The 21,412-nt window shown below is 26.3% G+C and overlaps 1 protein-coding gene across 2 annotated transcripts; it reads left to right on the forward strand.

Annotated features, from left to right (window-relative positions):
- The first annotated feature begins 174 nt into the window (after nucleotides 1–174).
- LOC107455472 (N-chimaerin) lies at nucleotides 175–21,191 on the forward strand. Of its 2 annotated transcripts, XM_016073051.4 has the most exons (14): nucleotides 485–621; nucleotides 761–830; nucleotides 2,918–2,989; nucleotides 3,095–3,150; nucleotides 3,225–3,256; nucleotides 3,479–3,589; nucleotides 6,583–6,907; nucleotides 7,628–7,708; nucleotides 12,715–12,799; nucleotides 12,880–13,053; nucleotides 14,921–14,998; nucleotides 15,076–15,213; nucleotides 18,195–18,300; nucleotides 19,816–21,191. In XM_016073051.4, exons 2-14 carry the CDS (start codon nucleotides 806–808, stop codon nucleotides 19,994–19,996), a joined length of 1,464 nt encoding a protein of 487 aa, XP_015928537.1. In that variant the 5' UTR covers nucleotides 485–621; nucleotides 761–805; the 3' UTR covers nucleotides 19,997–21,191. The 2 variants fall into 2 exon arrangements, with proteins under 2 accessions (XP_015928535.1, XP_015928537.1); XM_016073049.4 differs by having other exon boundaries at nucleotides 175–830.
- The last annotated feature ends 221 nt before the right edge of the window (nucleotides 21,192–21,412 follow it).

Here is a 21,412-nt window from a genome sequence, read left to right on the forward strand (position 1 = left end):
AAGTTTGAAGTGGTACGAAAACGGGAAGAATCGCTCAAATATATACTTCAGGCGGAACACTCAAGAGGGCGCAGCGCTACTTTAAAATAAAATAAAATAAATAGAAAGTAAGCCAATAAAAAAAAAAAAAAAAAGTACCAGAGGGTTACATTTTGGAACGCTTGTATAACAAACGTACTTACAATCATAAAATTTTTTGTTGAACTTCCATTTTGATCGTTTACTTTCCCATGATTTTTTTAATTTTTACAAAATTTTCGTGGTAGAAAATTAATGTCGTGTTTTTTCTTTTCTCAATTAAACTTTATTAATCACGAGCGAATTACATTTTCTCTCTTTCTTTGTAGATTTTGCCGTAATTATTTAAATGATGACAGCAAATCAAATTGCAACAATGTATAACAATATTATTACAAAGTACAGATTTATCGGTGACATTCTTACTGATGGCAACCATCAGAAGAACAAAAAAATAAATAGATAAAACGAAACAAGACGAACATCCATCCATGCTGTATACCGGATGAGAATTAGATTGCTGTCAGGAGTAATTAAAATGATTGAAATGAAGTGTTAGGAGTTGAGAATTTAAGGACACGTTCTAAGGATTTTATTTAGTTGGTACTATATCTAGGCCCTTCGATGATGGCCTTAATTGCTTATATCTGCAAACCAATTTACTTGATAATGAATGTTTATGTTTACATATAAATTTTATCATTCTTACTTTAAAATATCTTAGCAAACTGGATGTTTTCAGATAGTCATAGTATTGTGGAACTTTTTTTCTGTGGTATAACTTTAAATGATGGCAGAAGTAACTCATTCAGGTAAATATATACACTAAAAAAGAATTTTTTTTATTTGTATTATTAGGAGCGTTAATCATGTGGAATTATTTTACTGATTTTTATCTATTGATATGTTATAAATAAATGTTTATTGGGATATTTTTGTTGTAGTCTATTAAAGAAAACTATTTAGATTACTTTGGATTGGTGCATATATTTTTAAATTTAATATGTATATCTCCCCTCCATCTAATGCATTTTTGCGTCTAAAATTGAATTTGAATACCTTATATTCATCTAAATTAAATTCTTTTTATTGATATCTAATTCTGTCTAAACAAGAATTATTCGAATCATTATATTCATAGGTTTTCTTGTTCAATTCATATTAGATTAAGTTGTTGCTCATTATTTTATATTATTATTACTGATAAAATTTCTATAATATACCATAGATGAAATTAGCAATATTTACTTTATTGTGAGTTATTCTTTGCATAATTTGTTATACAATTTTCGTTATTATTACTGTAAGATTATCCTGAAAGGTTTATTAGTGATTTGAATATTATTTCAGGCTGCTCTATAAATGAGGGTTTTTTAATTAAATTTCTTACTAACACAAATACGAACAACAATGTTGACAAAATTTTAATTTCAAAATTAAAGTTTAGTAAAATGAATTGTAATATTTACGCTTGTAATTTTTGTGTGTGATAAATTTATTTAATATAGATTCAAATAACAATGTTATACATCAAGCTAAATATAATTATAAGCAACCAGGTTTATATATGTTATATGATTGATATGGGATGGTTGAAATCACAAAAAATAATTATAGGAGTGCAAAATCTTGTCAAATTTCTGATTAAATATACTTAATTGATGGTTACTATTAATATTTAAATTCATAAAAAAAAAACATTGATAGAAATTCCAAATAGAAATTTTCTTTTCTTTTTGTTCTAAACTTTTTGGGGTTATTTTCATATCAAAACTTGTTTGTGCAAGCTGAAGTGATGCTGCCGGGTGGTTCTACATGAAAAATGTTTTAATATATATAAATATAATGGCTTACCTGAGGTCTGGGTGTGAGTTTTGCCTATACCATTCTGCGATTTTTTTTAGTTTCTTTTTTACTACTGTTTGGTTGTCACCAATTAACAATTTTTCTAATTGTTCATTTTTGTTTTCTCCATTAACCTGAGGAAAATTCTAAAATTTTTTTCAAGGATTATCAAATATTGAGATGAATAGTTTTTTACTATTTTGCTTGATTAAAAGTATATCTATATATTTACCATGTTCATGCTTTTTTTAAGGAATGCAACTTAGATATTCAGATTATTTGCAATGTACTAATTATAAATATTGTTGATCATGTCCTAGCCCAAATTGAATGATAGTGAGAATCATATATGCGTTTTTAGTTAAAGTTTTCAGATTCATTTACATGAACTGTTTTCTTAAATTTTTTTAATGCAGAATAATAATTAGCAAGAAAAAGTACAGTACAGAACCCGTTATCCGGAAATCAGAAAATCGGAAAACCAAAAAACCGGAACGAAATTCAAAAAATTTTCCCGCCATTTTTTAAAAATTTTTTTTTTTCCTCATAAGATTTTAGGATTTTTCTTTCTTTTTTGAAAGATGTTTCCTTACCATCATTTTGGAAATAATCATTAGTGTATTACTTCATCGTTTTTTCTTTTTTTTTTAAGATTATTTACAAATATTATTTTTTTTAGTTGGGTTTAACAATAAAAAAACAGCTTTTTGTAGCGATTCAGAAAACCGGAAAAATCAGTTATCCGGGAATAGCAATGGTCCCGATTGTTCCGGATAATCGGTTCCCTTCTGTATAAGAAAAAATTTTTAAGAAATATTTTTAATTTTTATGCGACTGTTGTAAGATCAAGCAAGCCGGGTCACTCAACATAACCTTGGAGGTGAACTCTGTTTATAGGTTTGTTACGAATCATATGATTAAAGAAAATTCGCAACTGAAGGGTCTATTTTTTTTTTTTTTTAATGTTTGTAAAACTTTGTTTCTGAAAAAATTTATTAACATACATTGGTTTTGTTACATGTTTATTCTTTTAACTTCTATATTTTATCTTTAGTGGTCTTTTCATCTGAAGGTCAATGGAGGAATAGACCTCCTAGCAAAATACCATCTTTATGGAAATCTTACTGTAAGTTATTTATTTTATTGCAATGTTTTAGCATTATGTAATGAACTCCATCAATTTTAAATAGTTATTTAGGTATTTACTGTTTGAATATTTTTTTCAATTTAGTGTACCAACTTCAGCAAGAAGCTCCAATTCCAAAAAGAATATTGTGTAATCGAGAGGTAGCATGTTCAGATATTCTTTCTTTCTTCGCTTTTTAAATTATTTTTTCTGATAGTTTTTTTTTTCTTCAAAGGTTCATGGAAAGCCTTGTCATTATGGAAGAGAGTAAGATTATTTTCTTTGGATATTATAACTTTATAAGTGTTAATAATTTGTGTTATTTTGTTCAATTTCTTGTTAATTATATGAGTTCTTTTGCTATATCAGCATGTATCGGATATTATTATTTTTTTTTTCCATATGTCTAATGTTTTTCTTATCCATATGTTTTTCTTTACTTTTGAAACATAGTAAGCAAAAATTATTTGTACATTTTTACTTTCTCAGATTCCATGGTAAAATATCCAGAGAAGAAGCTGAGCGTTTGCTTGTAGAAGATGGTTGTTATTTGGTTCGTGAAAGTCAGAGAGCTTACGGACAGTATACTTTAAGCATGAAGTAATTTTTTTAATACTTAATTAGCTTTTTTTTTTAAATATTGCTTTAAATATCCTATTTCCTTGGAATTATTTATGCTATTTTATGTTCTCAGCTAACAAACTATTTGTGCTAAAAAATTATGTTTTTATTTGTTTTATAATTTCACTTTGCTGAAAAATATTCAATTTTTTACAAATTTTGCACTACATCATTCAGGTTATATTTTTTTGTGTGTATATTATTCATAAATATGAGTCATATAAACTGTAACAACAATAATATAGATAATAATTGTACTGATTATAATACTCTCATATTACTGAAAGATAAGAGAAATAAAATTTCAATAATATTTAACAATAAATATTCAAAATTATGTATTATCAATAATTAATAATAAATTAAACTGTTAAACACTGTGAATAATCTTAAGTATTTAATCAGTATCAATAAATATTATTGCTATTTAAGCTCAAATTGCTTTCATATAATTTGTTTCAAAAGCTGTTATCAGAGGAAAAGTATAAATCAAAATAAATAAAACCATTAATCATCAATATAAATAACATAAGGAAAATTATTGTTAACTATTTATCAAATAAATATATGTTGGTTATTTATTTATTTTTTTGTTTTCAAATTGTTTCAAAATATGTAAAATAAATGGAAATCAAATTTAATAACACTTCCATTCCCCACAAGATTTCACTTATTAAAATCATCATATATTAATCACTACTTTTAGTTGATTTTGAAAAACACGGATATCCTAATAAATGTTATAATTGATACATGACAACCTAGTTAGAGTATCACTATAGTAAATATGTAGACACACCACTAATTTTATAATTGCAAAAGCAGAAACATTGTCACACTGAAAATCAGGAATCAAAATCACTTTAGTAGACATGAAGATTCACTATTTTTCAAATTGTTAAAGCAGAAAAACTGTCATACTGAAAATCAGGCATCGACATTACTTCATGCTTCATTTTTCCTTAATTTCCCTGATGTAATAACAAGGGAAAGCCCCTTTAAGAAAGGCAGTTTAAATCGGTTTTCTGTGTAGAAGTAGATTTTGGTAACTTTAATACAGTGTAATAATAAAATATTTTTCCACACGCTGCTAAATAAGGCTATTATGTTTCACTGATGAATTCTGTTGTCATAATAGGAAATTCTTTTGAATCTGTTACTAAATCCAATCGTCACTTTAGAAATCTTCAGATATGATGAGCTGGATGGGGGTGGGAGGGGTCATAGTTATTGCACTCTTTAATACCCACATTTTAATTATCCTGTCGGCTTGAAATGACTGTTTGGCCAAACAATGAAATAAATTAATAATGTGTGTTAAAAGAAGATTTTTTTTTATTTAATCAATTCGGAGACACTAACATCCAAATCACTCATATCACTGTGTTCCACTATTTTAATTCGGGGAAAAGCTTCACAAGTATTCCCCATCTTTCCCAAATCAAATGAAAAAAAAATAAAAAATATTATTTATTGTAATTTCTTCATAAATTAGATTGAGGGATTTCTCAGGTTCTATTGCATGCTTAAAGCAGAAACTTCAAATAATAATTATTACATTCCTTAATCTATTTTTAGAAGAATATGTGAATTATTAATTAAGTCAACAGGTTTCATTCTGAGTAATAAATTTAAAGAATTTAAGCAATATATATATATATATAAATAATTCTTTGAAGCTTTTTTTTTTTTTAATATTACATATGTAAGTCTTTCGATTGTAAGCTTTCCTCAGATTTTTTGTAAACCATGCAAATTTTTCCTGCAGTTCTCCCAGCATAAATTTTATTGTAGTGAATCTCATCATCAAATCTAAAATGTCACTATCAATATATAATGTCTTGTATAAAACTGCTCTGATCAAATGTCCAGCATCCCCATAAAAATTCATATATCTTTTTTTCTTTCAATTTCTTTTTGCATTTCTTTACCTCCATATCCAGTAAAAAAAATTTTAAAACAGGAACTGTTGTTCATAAAGCATTCACTTCCTCTGACTCCAGAACTTTAAGTGCCAACATTTCATATCATAACCTTACTTTAATTTAATTTCACTTTCAAAAATGTAAGAATGCCTATAATAATATTAACTCTACAATGTAAATCTTAAAACACCACATTTTCAGCCTGTTATCGCCAATGTTGGCAAGGAAAAAGAAAATAGGTGGCAGAGTAATAAAAAAGCAGTTCTGTATTTCCTTCGTCTAAACTTCTTTTTAATGTGAACTATTAAAAATATGAAAACTTATCAAACTTATTAGATTGAATTAATTTTTAAAAAATTTCAATTCAATTTATAAAAAAATAAAAATACTATAGCTTCTCTTGTATTGTAATTATTATCATTAAAATTTTAAAAAAAATGTTTAATATTTCAAATTGTAATATATTTTATTGTTTTTAAAAGTCTGTTTATGATAATCTAGTTACAAACATTGAAAACTGCAGTTCTTTATCAGAATTTTTCATCCAGTTATATTTAATTTCTATGTTAACTCTTTAAAGAATCTACAGAAAGAATGTTAGTCATTTGTGACATGTATTGCATTATCTTTTGTTGCGTTATTTAACCATACATTGAATGAATTTTAATATTTGTATCATTAAAATTTTCTTGAATAATATTTTAATTTTCTATATAAGCAAACTACTCATAGTTCTTCTCTCTTGTAGCAGCTTTTTTAAATGCTATAAAGAGGGTTAAGCTATTACACTATGCGTTGAAGTCACTTATGTTTCATATTCTTTTTTTTTTGCAACATCTTATTGTTTGTCATTTATTGAGCAGACTGTGATAAATAGACCATCATTGATTTGATTGTACATTTTATAAATATTTTAGTTTCCACTATAGTTATAATTCTGAAGTGGTTGTTTATTTATTTGATATTTATTATTTATTTTCAGTTGCAAATAAGTTTGATGTTGAACTGTAATAAGATTGGTATTTTATTTATAAATATTTATTACAGATTTGGGGGTGTTACAAAAAATTTTAAACTCTATTATGATGGTAAACATTATGTTGGAGAGAAGAGATTTGACACTATTCAAGATCTGGTTGCTGATGGACTTATATCTATGTTTTTGGAAGTTCATGCCGGTGACTATATTGCAACTATGTGTATGGAATCAAAATATGAAGACAGCCCTTACATGACGCTCAATTCTTATAAAAGGAAAATTACTCGTAATCGTTCTCGCAATACTGTGAAACATGCTAAAGATGAGGTTGCTTTGAAAAAGGATTATCCTAAAGGTGAAACTTTTCATGAGTATGATAAGCCTACTGTTGAAGTAAGTTTATTTATTTATTTTTTTTAAACATTATTACTACTTTTATAATAAAATACAAACATGTGTAGGAATACTAATAATGAGTAAAATAATTTGATATTTTGCAAATATAAACATTCTAAGTGATTAAACAAACTGATTCGATTATTATCAGAGAACAAATTATCAACATCCTGATATCTTAAAAGAGTATGATTCATGGGGCTATATTTTTAAATGTACAAAACTCTCATTTTGGACTTTATAAAAGAAATGTCAACTTCATCAAAAAAATATTGTTCTATTTTATTTGTTCGTACCTGAAATTTAACATTTCTTTATAGTCCATACATATGCTTCAGATAGTTGCTTGTGGTTATAGACATTCAATTCAACATTAACTAATCATTAAGAGTTATTTACAGATAGATAGTAAATAAATGATTAAAAAAACTGAGTGTTTTTTTATTTATTACTTAATCATATAAATTATCATTATTTAGGTTTACTTCATTTTAGGAAATACTCTTAAGTTATCTGTTGATGAATGAAACGAAATTTAATATCTATCTTTTGTTAAACTTTTTTTAATCAATTTCTTTTCATAATAAAGCACTGTTTTTATGCATACCAATTCTCAAATGAGTTTAATACAAATATGTTTTCATTCAAATGTGTTTTCATTTTTGGTATAATTTTTATCATAATAAGTGCTGCTACAAAATAGTTTTTGTTTTACAGCCTCCGTCTGATGATGTGTTTCTTCATGAAGATGGGGATGATATTGATGTTCTTCAGTTTGCTAAAATGCATGCATTTAAGGTTTGTGGAAAAATTGCTTTGTGGAAGTGTGTTTTCTTTTGTTGTAGAACTCTACAATTATCGTCATGATCAAACTACACTATAGCTCTCTCTAGAGCTGAAAATTCTTGACTGATTGTTTCTCTATGTAAAATAGTTGTTATGTCTGCCAAATACCATTTTTCTAAATTGGTTCATTTAATTTTATTAATTGTTTTAGTGTTACTAAAATTTACATTCCTAAAGATATTTCTTGATATTAGCTGCTTAAAACATATTTTTAAATTCATAAAACTTGGGATACTTAAGCATAAATACACAAGTGGGCGACCCCACTTGTATATATATATCACCAAGTATAGTCACCAAGTATATGATGTACTTAAGCATGTTATTCAGTTAAAAACTTTGCACTGAAGATTTTTAATTTATTCATTCCTAATTTTGAGATTGATTAAAATATGCACTTTGAAATATTATACATGACTCATTCCCAGTGAAATCGACCAATGACTATTTCCACCATGTTACAGATTTTTGTGAAGGACTGAAATTTTTTGAACCAGAACTACAATAGAGGAGCCATTTTGAAATATGACTAAATTTAACAAAATTGCATAACTTCTTATGGTGGCTCATATGTTTAAAGCTATCTTATCTTTTTTTATTTGTGAGGTAATTTTTTAAAAATTTTGATGTTAAAGAAAAAAATTTAAAACTATTTACCTACTAAATTATTGACTTATTAAAATGCTGAAAATGAATACATAAATATGTAAAAAAATTTTTTTAATAATGTTAAATGTCATATTTCTCAATCTAAAAAAAATGTATATTTTTTGTTTTGGGTCAGTAAGAACAGTGGTTTAATCGTTAAAACAGTTTACGAATTTTTTTGTAGCCATAAGACAGTTTCTTTATTTTATTTTTTAAATATGTTAAATGATATATTTTTCAATGGAAAAAAAATTCAAGGAAGTGTTTTTGGGAATTAAAAAAATAAAAAGTAGTTTTTGACTTAAACAGTTATATATATATATATATATATATATATATATATATATATATATATATATATATATATATATATATATATATATATATATATATATATATATATATATATATATAGGTAATTCTTTGAAAAAATTTTTTTTACATATTTATTTAGTTACATTTATTAATATCTTACAGACAGCAGTGTAGTTTATTGACATTTGCTCAAGGAAAAAACAAAAAAAATAGAAATTCACCGAATTTTGAATGCCAGGAAAATGACATATTAACTTAGAAGTTGAGGAAACAGTAATTTTAAGCTAATACTAAGTAACTTAACTTAAGAAACTTGAAAAGTTAATTTTAACTTTTTCTGTAAATAAATTCCAAAAATAATTATTGTGAACAATTTGAACATACATTCTTCTCCTCTTCTCGTTTTTTTTTTTCTCAGTTTATTTTTCCTTGATTGTTTTTAGACCCCATGTTTTAAAATAACCTAGTAAAATAAATTTTATAATAATTTACTGCTGAAATTTTTTTATTATATTATTTAAATTTAAAATATTTCAAATCATTTTATTTTGCAATTTTATTACATTCTTTAATGTATACACACATGTAGAGCTTAAAAGAATTAAATTGCACAGTGATCTCCTTAGCTTATCATTTATAGCGTTATCTATTAAGAAGTCTATCTATTATAGTTATCTATTTAAAGGAAACTCTATTAAAAATTTTACACTATAAAATTTTTACAGGGATGAATTCAGGACTTGTATGCTTGTTTTTTTTATTTTCAACAAATGCAGTAAAATATTTTAGGGTTTTGTAGTTTCACAATTATTGAATTGTATCAACATTGATTTCAATCAGCAAGGCAGTAATCAAAATTATGAGGAAGTGATCATCCACTAAAATTACTTGTGTATTAAAATGATAAGCAGCACATTCATTGTGTTTTTGCTTCAAGATTATTAAAACCAGGATTGACAAATTTTTGACAGTTTTAACCATGATTTTAAGTGCCATGTCAAAACCTTTTTTTGTCAAGTGTGAAAAACCATAGTTCTAGAATAAAAAATAAGTATTAGCCATCGTAAGCACAAAGTAATTATTAATAAAAGTACATGCAAAGTTACAAGTGATCAATCTATGATCTTAAATAGTTTTTACATTATAATCTTAAATCATTACATTATACATTTTACTGTTCGTTTTGAGAATTTTTGGAAAAAAAACTTGCCTATCAGCTTTTGACACTTTTTGTTCGATTTCAACTGTTTTTGGCACTTCTCGACAGTCTTGACACTTTTGACTGGTTTTTGATGTGTCATATCAAATAACAATTTTTGACATAAAAAATTCCACCTTTATTGAAACCCTACTTTGAAATTATTTGTTATAGTAAATCTTGAACTCTATTACAAATTGTAATTATTTATTGGTATGAGGGAATATTAACCAATTAATACTGGCTATTTTTTTAATGTAACAGTAATATAAAATAGTTATAAGTTGTTCAATATTGGTACAATTTTATTGGAAACTGTTTAAACTTTCTGTTCTAAACAAAGTAATTGTAAAATAAATATTAGTATTTGATTTTGATTTTATTACAATTATGTCGAACAAGTTATGTATTTTAGTTTGCAGTTTGACTTTTTTTAAAAGAAGTGTGGTGTTCATTTGTGGACTTTTGAGTATCAATTACAGTGGAAAGTCGCGTATCCGGAATCGGCGGGACTTTCCGAAGTCCGTATATTTGATTTTTCCGTATAATTGACCTCCAAGGTAAACAAAGCTTAAAATGATCTGAATCTAAGAAGCAGAAAATAAGTAAACATTATTTTTCGGGCAATAATGTTTTAGTATTAGAATGATATCTAATCAATCGTAAACAAAATATTAGAAAAAAAATAATTATTGCTATTCTAAAAACAAATATAGAAAACGAAAAAAATTCACAGTTATGAAAATATTAATTGCTTTCTCTTCCATTTTGAACTAGAACGATTCAAGCAAGAAGGGGAAATTCCCGTCATTCAATAAGGTGGGTAGGTGGAGAAGAAAAATTCATTTCCTCCTTACTTGTCATTCAAGTTGAGGGCGGGGTAGTGACAAATTCTTATTTTCTCTCCCATCATTGGCTATCAATCAAGCATAAAGGCATGGCATGCTGATTGGGTTATCTTTATTTTTTCTTGTGTGACTAAAGGGGATTCCCCCTCCACTTTAACATTTGCTGTGTTTACCCTTTTTCACAGTATTTCTTCTTCCCCTGACACTCAAATAGAAAGGTTCCAGGAAATGCCTCTTTTTACTAGCCAGCTGCATAAGAAAGAAGGGGGAGGGAGGGGACTCAGTTGTGCTCTTTTGAAAACAAATCTCCCCCCCCTTTCCTGCATTCCAGAGGAGGAGCGTCATGGTCTTAGTAGATCTTCTGTTCTCTTTTCTGTTGATTTATGGGTTCAATGCATAGATCTCTAGAAGCTGAGAAGGGAAAAAACCTGTCATCAAAAGACTTCGTTTTTTTTTTTTTTTTTTAAAGGAGAGGTGAAGATGAAGAAATGTTTGTTTATTTTGATTGTTAAAAAGTGTCCCGGAAATCGACCCTTCCGGAAAAGGGACGTCCGGATATGGGACGTTACACTGTATTCATATTTCCACAAATTTTTTTTTCGCTAATCAAAAATATAATTTTCTTTACTTAAGCGAAATCTCGTTAACAAGACATTTATTCTGCTCTTTCCAGCACCCTCTGTTTTACTCATTACTTGCTATAATGACTATTTTTTTATCTTAGATAAAAATGCAACTTTGAAATTGTGAGACTGAAGAAAAAATTTCACAATAACTTCGGCTAAAATTAAGGAACTATTAAGGCAAACACAAAAGTATAGAATTGATAATCTAAAAAATAATTCTGCATTGGCAACATTAAAAAGATTCTTTGCTAGAAAAAATTTTGTTTTTTTTTTTCCTCATTTTTTTTAAAACTTATATTTTAATGAGTAGCAATTTTGTTGCAGATTTGGATTTGCAAAAGGAGAATTGTTTAATTAACATGATATATTTGCCTTTTTTTTCATTTGGCTACAATTAGAACAAACTAATGTTTAGTATGACATCACTACATAGAAATTTCTATCATGTATATCAGTAATCTCACTTTTTAAAGCACTCAAAACCATTATAAACTTCTATTTCAACTGTTTTTTTTGTTGTTGCAGTTAATGCATTTTTTTCAATAGTTTTTAAAGTTCTGATATTATTACAACATGCAAACGTTTCCATAGATATTATTCAGGACTAGATTAAGTTTAGTTTGTTTTATTGTTTTTTTTTCTTTTTGTAAAGTTTATTAACCCCACTCTAACCAACTTCACATTAAGCAACTTTTTCTGAAATTACTTCTATTCTAAATTGAAAATGTGTGGAAAAGTATTAGTAGCCAATTTTAGAATAGTTTTATACCCAAAGTGAATGCCAACTAACTGGGAGGCTATCAAAATAACTTCTTAAGTGCTTTATGGGGAGAATCTGTGTATGAAACTGGGGTGTTCAAATTTGTTATTGTAGTTTTTTAATTGACTGGTGGTGTGTGTCACTAGGATTTGTCTTCATCTAGAAGTCTTAAAGTTTAGTTTTGTAATCTAGAAGAATGTGTAAATAAATTTCCAATAAATCCTCTTTACTACTATTTAGTGTAGACTTTCACATTATTTTAAATTTTTAAATTATGGAAAGTGTTCACTCATAAGTAAAGGATACATTGATGTAATAATATACTGATGTGTAAAAGTTGAGGTATTCCACTATTTCAACTTTATAGGAAGAACAAAAGTGGATCCTTTGTTGTTATAACTCTGAAAAATTTTATGAGCTTAAGTGCACATAAATAAGGAAATAATTCATATCAGTCTCAAAGAGTGTTTATTATGTGTTCTTGCCTCTAGTAGTTGAAATGATTCAGTTTTCATCCTTGTTGTTTTTAATATTTGCATTCTGATGATTTTTTTCATATTTAGGTTAATAATTTTATTGGTCTGCCATGGTGCGATTTTTGTGGAAACTTTATGTGGGGATTAATTGCTCAAGGTGTAAAATGTGAAGGTAAGTAGCCAATAATTAAATTCTGAAGAATTCCAGATTTTTATTAATCCTTGTCTATAAATACCTATGTTTTGTTTCAGACTGTGGTTTCAGTGCTCATAAGAAATGTTCAGAAAAAGTACCAAATGATTGTATGCCTGATTTAAAATATGTAAAAAGAGTTTTTGGAGTTGATCTAATTACTCTTGTGAAGGCTCATAACACATTACGACCTTTTGTAGTTGATTTATGTATAAAAGAAACTGAAAAGAGAGGTAATTTCTTTTTTAATATTTTAAATCTTTTGATTGCAATATTCTTATGATCTGTTTTATTTTTATGTGTATATTATACAGTAGAATTCTAATTATCCATTATTATGTCGTATACTTTTAGATAATAAATTTTTTCAAGTCAATTTTTTATAAACAAATATTAAATTCTGATTTAAAATGCAAAAAATAAGTAAATAAAAGTTTAAAACAATAGTGAGCTTTTTTAAGCTTAATTAAGTTTTTTAATAAAAACTTAATAAAGTTTTAAAAAAAGCTTGCATTTTATTTTTTAATATTTTTTTATATCATAAAGAATTATAAAATTTCCCGGAAAAAAAATCAGTTGAACACCATTGTTTTTGGTTTTATGGTTGTTTTTTAGAAGCCAGATTTTGAATTCATCATAACAATAGTTATTTTTGTAACTTTAACTTCTTTCTGTTTTTAAAATCATTCTAAGCATTTAGTTAGCACAACAAAGGGAATTCAGTTTTCTTCATGATATTAAATTAAAATTGAAAAAATGATAGAGGTTCAATTGAATATATATATATATATATATATATATATATAATTTTATATATATACATTATATATGTATATTATATTATATATATATATGTATATTATATATATATATAAAATATTATGTATATTATATTATATATATATGTATATTATATATATATATATATATATATATATATATATATATATATATATATATATATATATATATATATATATATAATTTTATATATATATATGAGGCGCATCCAGAAAGTAAGTTTCCCTAATTTATAAAAGAAAAGAACGCACACTTTCAGGAACATATTTATTGGCAACAAGTTCAGCAATGTTCCAGCTATTTTTCAACATAGCCACCACCAGAATTGAGACATTTATCGCATCGTGGGATCAACTTTTGTATCTCCCTGTCGTAGAACTCTGCCGTCTGTGAATGGAACCAGCGTGTGACAGTCTTCTACCGTTACTGTGAAACACTGCGGAAATTGTGGCGTGCCATTCAAAACAAATGCTTACTGCAGTTGTTGCACTCCTCCATGACAATGCTCGTCCACATACGGCGCGACGCACAGCAGATGTTTTGACGGAATTTGGCTGGGAGTTGTTTGATCATCCATCCTACAGCCCAGATATTGCTCTCAGCGATTTTCACGTTTTCTTGCAACTTTAGAAATTCCTGTCCTCCTGTGAACGTTTTGGCAATGGCGAAGAGCTGAAGACGTCTGTCACACGCGGGTTTCATTCACATACAGCAAAGTTCTATGACATAGGGATAGAAAATTACGACAAAAGCCCTCGATACAATTGTCTCAATTCTGGTCGTGGCTATGTTGAAAAATAGCTGAAACATTGCTGTACTTGTTGCCAATAAGTATGTTCCTGAAAGTGTGAGTTCTTTTTTTTTATAAATTAGGGGAAACTTGCTTTCTGGATGTGACTCGTATATATATATGTGTATATATATATATATATATATATATATATATATATATATATATAGTGAGAGAGAGAGAAACAGGATTTTTTTTGATATGATACTCTTGTCAGTTATTGGTTATTATGTATATATTTTTTTATTTACTTTAAATATATCGAAAAATTATTATTTAAAATATTAAGCTATTGTTAAGTATAACATATTTATTATTGTTAAGTATAACATATTCTATTGATATTTTCTATCACTTTGTTTGATTACTATTTTTACTGCTGTTGTCATAAAAGGTAACTTAGTTATTATCAAAATCTCTTTATTATGTTTTTCTTTTGTATAATCTGTATTTTGTGTTCTTAGTTTGGTCTTAATTAACCAAAATATTTGTTTGTACTCTGATTTCAGGCCTTGATGTTGAAGGATTATACCGAGTTTCTGGTTTTAGTGACGAAATAGAACTGTGCAGAATGGTTTTTGAAAGAGGTTTACTTTAATGCTTAACTCAATCACACAAGTTTAGTTTTCTTATTCAAAATTTAATATAAATTTTTCATTTTTAGATTGTGAATGTGCTGATATAAGTAGAAATGCTTTTGAAGATGTTAATGTCATTACAGGAGTTTTAAAATTGTTCTTCCGTCTTCTCCCTATACCTTTGATAACATTTGAATCGTACAGTTCCTTTATCAATGCTGCAAGTAAATGCTTTTATACTTTAGTATTTCTTTGTTTTTCTCAGTTTCAATCCATTATTTACTTGGTAAAATTTTATTTTGTTAAGCAAGTTCATTGAACTGAGTTTTGTAATTAAGGTTTCTGAAATGAAATGTGATGAAAGTTTTTCCAAATGAAAAATTTGTTCTCCCTCTTGTTGTTCCAAAAGAAAGTTGAGTTTTAAGGGAAAATGACAAAATATAAAATAATCTTGACAAAATATAAAATAATTGGTTGATTAATGACAAAATATTTGATTCTGAGCTCCAAATACTCAATTTATCTGTAAACAAATAAATAAAATTTGAAAGGGTAAAGATAACAGAATGTTACAATGGTTATTATATTTTATAATTTCTGAAAATTTTATAAAAAACATTCATTACAAGAGAAATTTGTACTGTTTTTCTAACAATTTCAACTATTTTGAGCAGTATAGGTATTAAATTCCTGATGTGAAATACAAAATATTTCTCCCTTTATGGGAAAAGACTCAAAGTAAATATGTATTATTGGTGGCGGCATGTTTTTATTGGTAGTGTTAAATAAGTTTCACTTAAATTGGGAATTTTTTTAGATTAAAATATTATTGGCATATTTCTTTTCATCTAATTATTTTAAATTATTTATCTAAATATGAAATAAGTCTGTGAAAATAAATTCTGAAAAGAAATTTTTTGTTGAGTTTCTGTTGCATCTTTTTTTATTTTATTATTAATCATATATTTTTTCCAAGATTTGTTAAATATGATATAAAATGTTAGTTTATGTGCTTAAATGTGCTCCAAAAATCTAATTTTACTAGAACTATGCTTCTCTGACTATAAAGACTATTTGCTCCAAAAACCAAATTTTTTTGCTCTAAAACACATTTTTCTGCTCTCTAAAATAATTATGTTGCTGTTCCAGCCCTGCTAACATAGCATGCCATATTTTCTTTCATCTTTTTGATGACTTGATTTTGTTGCTTTTACCTTCCCATCAGATTCTTTAAAGAGTTAGAAGGAAGGGGTTTCATTTTGTGTGTGCTCTTGACATTTTTATGCAACAAGAACTCTCAAAATTATTGATTTTGTGTTAAAATGAAATATGACCCTAATTAACCTAGTCAGGTTCTGTAATTAGATAATTATGCCCTCATACTAGACTATATTACAGAAGAAAAATAATTAAAAGTAAGAGGGGAAAGCATCAGGGACTACATATAAACAGGTTGGCACTTCCATAAAAATTTTATGTGAGAGTTGAAATCACTTTTAATCAACATTCACCAAAAAAAATTTTCTAAGATTTGTATTTTAGAATTGCTTGAGTATTAACTCATTTTTATTTAGGAATTATTTAAACATCCATGTAACAAAATATACTCAAATTTCTTCATTAATCATTTTTTTTAAATTTTTACAACAGACAAGTTTTTTTTAAAAAATGGCATTGATCACCATTAAGAAATTGCCATGCTATCTATGCTTGACATAATGATCGCTGTTGTCCGAACAAAACTGGCATTAGAACATTAGTTCATTATATTGTAAAGAGGCAAAACTTGAGTAAATATTTACTTATGATTCATAAATATTTGTCATATTTTGCAAAAACATGCTGTACGTTAAAAAGAATTATGAAACTAATAGAGTAATTTGCATTATTGCAGATTTTTTTTAATATTAATAAAGTGCAAGTTATGGTTAAAAATACATTCAGTTCTTTTGAAATGGTATCTTTTAATATTGCACATATTTTTAGTAAGAAAGTCATTCAACGCTGTTTGTAGATTTTGAAATTTTCTTACATGAAAACCAAGGCTTGAAATTGGAATACCTTGTTCTCCTGTCTTCAGAATTATTATCATGATTTTTAATTGTTATAAATAAAGTTGATTTCCATGCTTTTGAATATTTTAAGCAATTTGTGGTTTTGATGTTATTCTTCTAATCAGTTCCTTCAAAATTTTTAATATCTGTTCTAAGCATATAGCATTAATCCATTTACAAGCAGCCATTTTTGCTAAAAATCATCGTAATACCAAAGAATAGTTAGTCCAATCAAAATAAAATTTAAGAAGAATGTGAATGCCACCTTTTTTAACACCACCTCTTAAAAACACTTCATGAAAAAGAGAAAATATAATTTTCAATTAAGAAAATATAACACTTGAACACTTTGAAAAGAAATTTACAAATGCATGCAGAAAATTCTGAGGTGGTTCTGCCACAAATATACTTCAAATTCTCAAGAATGATAATTATTCAATATTCCGTAATCTTTTTTACCATTGAATATGCCTAGCAGCCCCTAAGTTGAGAACAGGTGGTCCTGTCTTTCTTCATTCATAGAGAATTCAAGATGTGTCACATTTATTCAGCGGTAATGTCCACAGAGATAGTTGTTTGAATAATTTCCGCTAGACTTTTGTTACCCATTGATTCACTGTCAAAAGAAAAGTATTCGTTTTCAAAGTACAAAAATGTGTAACACCCGTTTTTAGAGTGATTTTATAGGATTAAAAAAAATCATACAAATTATTGGTAAGTATCTTGGAAAACGTTCAGTTGAGATGTTCTACCGGGTGTTAAAATTATATGATATTTTTGAAATAGCAAATTGGACTTTATTGGGTGTTAAAATGGAAGAGTTATTAGAGCCTCATACTAAAGGCTGTGGACTGTATTTACTTCATGTGACATTATGTCTTTTTATTTTATTCAAAAGTGAAATCTGTAGGAAATACAAAAAAGAATAGGAAGTACAATACCTATTTTTTTATTATCTAAGACAATTCCCATCATATAATACTAATTTTTGATTTGGGGGAAACTTGTTACTTGTTTGCACTTTTTTTTGTTTTATTTTCCTTCTATTTTGATTTTAGTTTTATTACTTTATTTCAACCTTTTAATAAACAATAAAAATTAGACATTTCAATTTTTATCAAGCAAATCTAATATGAGATTCTCATTTTTAGAAAAACTTGCCTTAGGAGAAAGATTGAATGATTTAAAAAAGGCCTTGAATATTTTACCACCTGCTCATTACCAAACTCTAAAATTTTTGATGGCTCATCTTTACAGGTAGCTTAAATTTTTCTATAGATTCTTTATAAAAGATGTGAAATGATATTTCCATTTTTTTTCTTGAAACGTTTTTTTGTATATTAGTTTTTGTAAATTTTTCCAGCTATGTGAAACATGGTCTTAATAAGTTTGAATGCAAAATTTCATTGAAAGAATAAAAGATTATTTTTTACATAAATGCATGCATGATTATTTTTTACATGCTTCTTATTTACTATCTTTTATTATAATTTTGTATGAATATTTCATTTTATAAATTTTTCTTTTTCCCCGTTTAATTTTTTAACCTGTGTGTATCAAGAGTGGTTGATAAAAATGTAGAATTTGCTTATTAATTATAAAATACATTAAAAAATCTTTTTCAATTGTTGCTTAACCCACTGACGGTTCTGCACATAAAAAGTCGCATTTTAACCTGCAGTCTTCTCTGCATAGCAAAACCGGCTTTTCCATGTTAACTGACAGGGGAACTGTGTGTAGGGGGGAAACATTCTCCCAATTTTGCCCATTTCCTTAACCGCCAGTGGGTTAAATAAGTTGCAATTTTCATAATCATGAAGTCATTTTGTTTAAGTGAAACTTATGTGATTTTTTTTTCGACAAAAGAGTTCAGCATTCTCTCTTTTCAGTTAGTTATAAACTAGATATTTCAAATGTTTTATCTCTATTTGAATTAGCTAAATTTCACTATAAAATCTCTGGTTTACATTTCATGCAATAGTGGTACAAATTAATGGAAAATTTAACCATTAAATATAAGTTTTATTGAGAATAAGTCTTTTACCGAATAATGATATGTAACCTAATATACTAAAGTGATTTTTATCTGCCATAATTATTCCACATAATGGCCTGCAATAATTATTAAGTTGTTGCAGGCTCTGTTCTATATATTACTAATATTATTGCTCTAATTATTAAAGTTTTTACATCTTATACCCAGGAACCACTTTATTTTCTGTTGATAAGAATTATGAAGAAAATGAACTAGGTTGTGTTATATATATATTTTAATGTACTTATACTTTTTATTTAACTCTTTTTACAGAAAAGTATATTTTGAACACATGTGTCAAAAATATTTAAAGTTTTGAAAATTAAAAAACTGGCTGATTGATTGTAACATTCACTACCCATGAGCACTTTTTTAACCAAATGTTTTTAAAAATAAAATATGTGGAGTAAATTTCTATTAATAAAAACACATGAATTATGCCAATTAATGATTTGTGTACAGTAGGAATAAAAACACAAAGCTCATTTTGGTATCAAAAGAAAATAAACACTGATCTTTCTCCAACCCTAAGTCAGTTTACACACTCTAAATTATGTGCCTATGTATGCTGTCTCAACTGTATTTGGCTGACACAAGCAAGTGGTTAAAGTGCTCTGAGTAGAAAGGGTTAAGTGATGTGTTATTATTTTTTTATGAAATTTATTAGTAAAGGAAATATTTTTTTATTTATTTAAAACTATCCATATTTTAATATTTATTAAATAACATTTTTTCAGAGTTGCTGAGAGGCAAAAGTTTAACTTAATGACTCCACAAAATTTAAGTACTGTGTTTTGTCCTACTTTAATGAGATGTCCAGAGATTGGAGGTGTTCCAGATCAACTTACTGCTTGGCATGCAGAGAGTACTGTGATTGAAATGCTAATCACTCACCAAAGACAACTTTTTGATCATTGATATACTAGATTTTTAAAGCATTTTGAACTTATTATATAAATTAATGTTGTTCAAAAATTTCTAAGATTCTAAATTATGTAAGATTACTAATTTAGATCATACTTAAATTTTATGATATTCTTTGGATTATTTTTTTCATTCTGCTATTTTAAGCATTGAGGATCAATTATAATGTATAAAAAAACATATGGGTTTAAATTTTATATATTTTTTCTGTTGTAATAAATACATTTTGGATATTCTTAAAAATCAATTTGAATTACCTTTTGTGTTGTTTTACTATTTACAAAAGAAAACTGTCTTTCACAAATTTAGGAGATTTAGTTATTTTGATGATGGAACATCATTGCTCATGATTTTGTTGGCATTTTTGTTTTTCTTGTTATTTCATTTCATATTTTTTATATTTGTAGTGAAATTCCTTTTTAAATACGTAATATTCTTTTTTCTACATTTATTGAATTATATAAAGTATGGAAAATAATGTGAAAATTTTCAAAATAATATTTACCCATATTATTTTATAATTTGTGAAGAAAAACATTATCAGTTAATGAAATACCCTTTTTAATATTATTTTGTTGATTGCAATGTGAAAGTTTGTTATACATATTTACTATGTGGAAAAATATAAACTGTCATATTATTTTTAATTCAAAAAATTTTCGAGCATTGCTTTTAAATAGCTTTTTCAAATATATTTTGTTTATAGAGTGTGAAGGTTATTAAGGAAGTAATAGAATGTCTTCAAACCTTGTCTTCAAAGCTGGATCATTGTAAAAAAGTTTAATACAAAAAATTAATGAGAGGGATAATTTTTTTTACTTAGTAAGGTTCTAATTATCTTCCCAAAAATAAAATTTTAAATCCCTATGTTTTGTGGTTAATTTTCCATTTAATTTTATTGTTATGGTTTTCAGTTTTTAGTAGATTTTTTTATTTTTGAATTTTAAACCTTGGTGTATATTTTTCTTTACTCTCTTTTGTTAAGAACTATTATTTTGGTTTCTTCCAGGATTTCAAATATATATGTGAATTTTTTATATGATATTTCAAACAAATTAATATAGATCAGTTGTAAATTTTGCTAATATTTTAACTTATGTAATTACTTTTAATTTTAAATAAAAAAAAATTGCACATTAGTATTATTATGCAATATAATATAGTATTCAGTTAATTATTCAGAAACCTTCTAGCTGCTCTGTTACTTTTCTCTTTTCATAACTTTAAGTTTACTAAATGTGTTTCTTTACTTAATATATATTGTGGTTTAAAAACAACTGATTTTGATAACTATTACTGATTAAAAAAAATTAGTTATTTAGTTTTATTTATACTTTCAAGTTTAAATTTAATATGTTTTGATCCTTGATAGTTTTATTTTTTTCTGTTTGAATTTTCTAAATTTAATTG

This window comes from Parasteatoda tepidariorum, chromosome 11, assembly GCF_982258835.1.
Source record: "Parasteatoda tepidariorum strain Cologne lab strain chromosome 11, Ptep-v5.0, whole genome shotgun sequence".
In the NCBI taxonomy this organism is placed as follows: Eukaryota; Metazoa; Arthropoda; class Arachnida; order Araneae; family Theridiidae; genus Parasteatoda; species Parasteatoda tepidariorum.